Genomic DNA, 5,859 nt, shown 5'->3' on the forward strand with positions numbered 1-5,859 from the left:
GTGCGGCGGCGCCCGGGGGCGGGTGGGGCGGGTCACGGTCAGGGCGCGGCGCCCGCCAGCAGCAGCAACAGCGCCCCGGCCAGCAGGGGCAGCGACGGCGGGCCGGCGGCCGGGCCCGGGGGCGCGGCGTCGTTGGGGCCGGCAGAGGGCGGCAGGCCGCAGTCGGTGTAGGGCTCCAGGCAGGCGGCGAAGGCCATGACGTGCGCCACGAAGCTCTGCTCCTGCACGCCGTGCACCAGGTGCGCCTGCGGGCCGCGCGCGAACACCGCCACGTCCTCGCCGCCGTGGGTCTCGGACTGCAGGGGCACCGCGGCCTGCTGCTGGTACGAGGGGTCCCCTGGGCGGAGGGCGGGGGGGGGGGTGGGGGTTCAGGGCCCGCCGGGCGGCCGGCGGCTCCCTCCCTCGAGTTCCCCCCAGACCGCCCGCCGCTGGACTCACCGCTCTGGCTGTCGCTGACGTTGGGCCGGGGGCCGTCCTTGAGCGCGAAGCCGCCGGGCCCGTTGCCATACAGGATGGAGGTGTAGGTCTTGTTGTCATGGGCTTTGCTGGGGGCTAGGCCTGCAGGGAGGAGGGACCCGGCGATCGCCCTGACCGCAGCCAGGGGGCCTCCGCGGGCTACACCTAGTAAACCTAGGCACTTTGGGCCTCGCCGGCTTCATCCTCACCAGAACCCTACAAGGCCGTTGCTATTGTTGCCCCGTTTGACAGATGAGGAAAGGGAGAGTCGGAGCAGTTTCTGCCACATAACTGAGGAAACCCTGCCACCCTCCTGGGCCTACCGAAAATGGAGCTGCCTCGAAGTGTGTAGCCACCAAAAGAGAAGACGTGGGAGTGGTCAGCGGTGACAAGGGTCAGAGTGTCCTTCTCGCTCGTGAGCTGGCTGGCCTTGTCGATGGCAGAATCGAACATGACGGCCTCCGTCAGTGCCAGATAAGCCCTGCCGTCGTGATGACCGTGGTCGATGCGGCCTCCTGCGGGCAGGGCGCGTGGAAGGTGGACGATGCCCAGCCCGCCCTGGCCATTCCCACTCCCGTGCTCCGCAAGGGGCTGCCTGCCACGCACCCTCCACAAACAGGTAGAAGCCCCGGGGGTTCCTCCTCAGCAGGTGCAGGGCTGCCTCCGTCATCTCCATCAGGGAGGGGTCCCGGGTGTGGTTTCGGTGGACCTCGTATTTCGTGTCTCCTGGCTCAAAGAGGCCTGTGGGGAAGGGGGCCGGTGGTGACGGGTAGGCCGGGGAGTGGGTGTGAACATCTGGGCGCACGCTTGGCCCTCTGAGGACCCGGGAGGCCAGGGCAGGAACGTGGGGGTGGCTGGGGTCATTACCCATGAGGTGTGTTACGGAGGGGTCCTGGGAAGCCTGAAGGAGCCCCTGGCGGTTCCACACGTACCGGGCACCCTGGGGGGGGGGGGCGGGGAGGGTGCAGAGCCAGGCCTCAGTCCATAGCCCTCGGATCCGTGTCCCTCTCGTGCCCCATGCACCTCTGGGCCCCCATCACCTGGTGCCTGGCCTGCCACTCCTGCACCAGGTTGCGCCCATCCAACCTGATTCCGTTCTGTGTGGCGTCACTCGGATACTCAGGGTCTGGGGTCCCCTTGGGAAACATGTACTTTCGGCCTCCGCCCAGGATCACCTGTAGCCAAAGGATTAGGCAGGTGGGCGTGGGGCCCTGCTGGCCCCTCGCCCCCTCCTCAGAGAGCCCCACGCTCCCCTTTCAGGTCTGTGGGTGTGGCCTGTCCCCGGCGGTCCCTCCTCCGCCACCTCGGCCCCCACCCCGAGCTCCGGGAGACCCTGCCAGGCCCCAGAGCTGAGATCGGCAGTTGCCTGGGACTGTGGCCGGTGGAGACACGCCCCCCCCCCCCCCCCCCGCCGTCCCCCTGCTTGCCCTTCGAGGCTCACATCGATGTCCACGTTGGAGATGAGCTGCCGGGCGATGTCCTGGCACCCCTCCTTCCGGGCCTTGGCGGGCATGTCCGCGTCTGAGTACCAGTTGCGGTTGACCACGTGCGCGTAGGTGCCGGCTGGCGAGGCGTGCTGCACTCTTGTGGTGGTCACCACCCCCACGGACTTCCCTGGGGGTGGCCGAGCTCAGGGTGAGCCCCTGAGGTCTCTGATCCTGCCCCTGCCCGCTAAGCCGGCCCCAAGCCCACCTGCTTTCTTGGCCCGGTACATCACGGAGATGACCTCGTTGCCCTGTGTTGTGTTGCACTGGTCAAAGCGGGCAGCTGCACTCAGTCCAATGGTCTGGTAGTTGGCCTTGATCCCGCACAGGTAGGCTGTGGCTGTGCCTGCGCTATCTGGCACCTGTCTGTCCACGTTGTATGTCTGGGGACAGAGACACCCTCAGCTCCCCTCTGGCTCCACCAGATACCCGAGATCCTGACCCGAGCCCAGGGGGCCCACCCTCACCGCCCTGGTCCCCGAACTCCGGCCCCAAGCCTCCTGGGCCTTCCCTCCCGTCGCACTCCTGGGCACCCGCCCCCTTCTGGTGGGGAGCACCCCGAGGCCACCCAGCCCTTACCTTGGACAGAGCCACATACGGAAAGTGGTCCATGGCCAGGGGCGTCTCGGGTCCCAGTTTGTTATTCATTTGCCCCTTTAGGATCCGAGCGGCTGTCACCGTGGGCACCCCCATCCCTGAAGGAGCACACCTTGTCAGGCCCGAGTCCCCAGGGCTGGTCTCTGTGTCCACTGGCAGCCTTGGGGACCAGGGTTGTGGGAGCCACAGGCGGTGGACAGGCCTTGACACTCACCGTCCCCCAAGAAGAGAATGAGGTTCTTAGCAGCCGTCTGGATGGGCCTCAGCTTCTTAGCGGCATCCAGGGCTTGGGCTGCCTGGCGGTTCCAGAAGGCTGGGTCCTCCTCCTCAACTGGCCAAGGGGAGAGTGGAAGCCAGGTCAGTCTTGGGGGAGTGTCCTATACATGGGGGGCAGCCGGGAGGTGCCTCATTACCTGGGATGGTGCCAAGGGACAGCTGTGGCCTCAGGCCCAGCAGCAGAAGCAGCACCCAGGCTCCCTGCATGCCTGTGGGATGGTGGGAGGGCTGCAAGGCCAGGACTCCGGGGAGGCTGGGACCCTGGGGGAGCCAGAACGTGGGTACCAGCCGCAGTACAAGCCGCCCGGGCTTAAGTCAGGGGAGAACTTTGTTCCTGGTTGTAAAAGGCTCCATGTCCCTCCCATTGTCCCAGGTGGCCACGCTGACCCCGCCCCCGCCTGTGACTTTAAGTCACGCTGGTAGAAGGCAAGTGGCAGGGCGTGGCTGGGCAAGCCTCAAGGCCGGGGTCCTGGAAAAGGCAGGTCTGTCCAGCACGGGATGGTCCCAGCAGTCTCCCTAGGGTGGGTGGGGTTGAGGGGGCACATCTCCTTTGGGTGCAAGGCACCCCGACAGGGGCCACTCCCGACCCTTGGCTCATACAGACTTGTGGGAGCACTGTTGCTCCTTCATTCACCTCCCTTCAGTGTTTTCTGAGAGCCAGCTTTGGACAGGCTCGGTTCTGGGTGCTAAGGGAGGTGGGGTGTGAGGCACACAGCCTGGGCCGGGGGCCTGGGTTTGGCCTCCTGATGCTGTGAGGCCCCGAGACATGGGAAAGGAGGCATGCGGGGGTGGCCTGGCTTCTGACCAGGACTGGTGTGGGCAGGTGGGGAGGGTGCTGGGCTCAGAGGGTGCCCAGGAGACTGGACCCAGAGTCCCTTGTGCTGTGGAAAAGGGTGGGGCTAGTGGTGACAGCGTGGAACCTCGTCTCTGTGTCCAATTACGGGCCAGCCTTGTGGGGCTCTCGCGTGTGCGTGCACGTGTGTGGGGCAGGCAGGGGTGGGGACCCAGTGTACGTGAGGCTGACCTCCGCTCCCTTGGACAGGCAGAGAGGACCCAGGGGTGAGCTTCTTCTCTCCATGGGCCACGAATACCCACAGGTATGGCTTCTGATAAGGAACAAAGAGGTTTCCGTGACCAGACCGGTTCAAAAGCATTCCTCCAATCCAGCGACCGCACGTCTGGGTGTGTATTCAGAAGATTTGAAAGCAAGGTCTGGAAGAGAGATTTGCAGCCCCATGTTCATGGCTGCCTTGTTCACAGGAGCGAAAAGGTGGAAGCAATTCAAGTGTCTATCATGAGATGAACGTATAAACAAGACGTAGTCCGTCCACGTAAGGGGATATTATTCAGCCTTAAAAAGGAAGGGAATCCTGTCACACGCTGCCACATGGATGAGCCCTCAGGGTGTGACGCTAAGTGGAATAGGCCAGTCACTGAAGGGCAAGCGCTGTGTGATTCTACTTAGACGAGGCATCTCACGTCGTCAAATGCATAGAACTGGTTGCCAGGGCCCAGGAGGAGGAGGAGGCCGGGGGAGGAGGTGTTTAGTGGGAACAGAGTTTCAGTTTTGAAGATGAAAACCTCCCGGAGAGCTGCTGTCCGACAGCCACAGCGCGCATTCACTCTACTGAGCCAGGCACTTACAAGTGGTTACGGTGGTAAATTTTGTGTTGTGCTTTTCCCCACCATTAAAAAAAAAATTGGGGGGCACCTGGGTGGCTCAGTCAGTTGAGCAGGACAGACTTCGGCTCAGGTCACGATCGTTGAGTTTGAGCCCCGCATCTGGCTCGACACTGTCCGCTCAGAGCCCGCTTTGGATCCTCTGTCCCCCTTTCTCTCTGCCCCTCCCTCGCTTGTGTGAGCTCTCTCTCTCTCTCTCTCTCTCAAAAATAAATAAGCCTTAAACATTTTTTTTTTTTTCAAAGAAGAAAAACCTTCCTCCCAACTCCGCCCACCCCAGTGGACCACGGTAGCTCCGTTTTGCGCTCTGGCCTCCTCACCGCCTGAGCCACGTGCTTGGTCCCCAAAACCAGGGAGAGTGCCCTGGCCGCCAGCATCTCCCTGCCCAGCCCCCACCTCTCAAGCAGAGCTTTCCTGGGGCCGCCTCCACACTGACCTGGCTGTCCTCTCCATCTGAGGAGAGCTAGCGCCTCGGGAGGCATCCTTCCTGGCCTCTGAAGTGTCCCCGTAGCTCCTCTGTCCCCTGCATCATCTTGCTGTGCTAGGGAAATTCTTGGCTAAAGGTCAGGGGAGACTAACCCCTGGGCAGGTCCTTAATTAATTGGTTCTTTTTACCAGGCTGTAGGTGAAAGGTTTATTATTCCGAGATTAGTCTTCCGGTGAATTCCCCATCCCCGTTATCAATTGGAATTTTTGACATAACTGTAGATTCGCATGCAGTTGTAAGAAATAATACAGAGAATCCTTGGATGCCGCCCAATTTCCCCCAGTGGCACAAAGTCACAGATTCTCAGATTTCTATTCGGAGTTCCCCTGTTTTACATGAACTCCTTCGTGTGGGCATGTAGGTTCCATATCATCTTGTCCCATGCGTGGGTTCATGTAAACACCACTACAGTTAAGATACCGAACAGCTCCAACCCCGGAGATTGGAACAGATCCCTTTATAACCACCTTGCCTCCCTCCCACACCCCTGCTCAGTCCCTAACTCCTCTCCTGCATTTCTAAAATTTTGTCATCTCAAATTGGTAGGGAAGAATCTGTTATAAGACGGCCGACAGGACTGACAGGGGAATTTCTGTCCCTGCCCGAAGACTCCCCTTCCTGGTTCTTCTTCCTGCCAAATTACTACTAATGCTGAATGCAGAAATAACAGACTATAAATTGTCCCCCATGCTTACGCTCAGGACTCAGACCTCTGGAGAGTGATCTCCTCTGAGCCCGCTGGTGTGAAATAAACCTCCTGCCTTCCGAGATCTCCGGGTGCTGTTTGGTTCTTCCGCCAGGTGATCCAGACCAGGTTCCGTGACAAAATAAGTTACATAAATGGAATCAGATAGTCTTTTGGGGTTGGCTTCCCCCCAC

General features: G+C 61.3%; 1 protein-coding gene across 1 annotated transcript; it reads right to left on the bottom strand.

Annotated features, from left to right (window-relative positions):
• Positions 1 to 38: 38 nt before the first annotated feature.
• Positions 39 to 3,063, bottom strand: ALPI (alkaline phosphatase, intestinal). Its single transcript, XM_049614681.1, has 11 exons — positions 2,951 to 3,063; positions 2,752 to 2,868; positions 2,520 to 2,635; positions 2,149 to 2,323; positions 1,898 to 2,070; positions 1,497 to 1,631; positions 1,324 to 1,396; positions 1,063 to 1,197; positions 780 to 971; positions 439 to 558; positions 39 to 337 (listed from the first exon to the last, which is right to left on the bottom strand). Exons 1-11 carry the CDS (start codon positions 3,018 to 3,020, stop codon positions 39 to 41), a joined length of 1,605 nt encoding a protein of 534 aa, XP_049470638.1. The 5' UTR covers positions 3,021 to 3,063.
• Positions 3,064 to 5,859: the final 2,796 nt, after the last annotated feature.

Source organism: Panthera uncia (assembly GCF_023721935.1).
Source record: "Panthera uncia isolate 11264 chromosome C1 unlocalized genomic scaffold, Puncia_PCG_1.0 HiC_scaffold_3, whole genome shotgun sequence".
In the NCBI taxonomy this organism is placed as follows: Eukaryota; Metazoa; Chordata; class Mammalia; order Carnivora; family Felidae; genus Panthera; species Panthera uncia.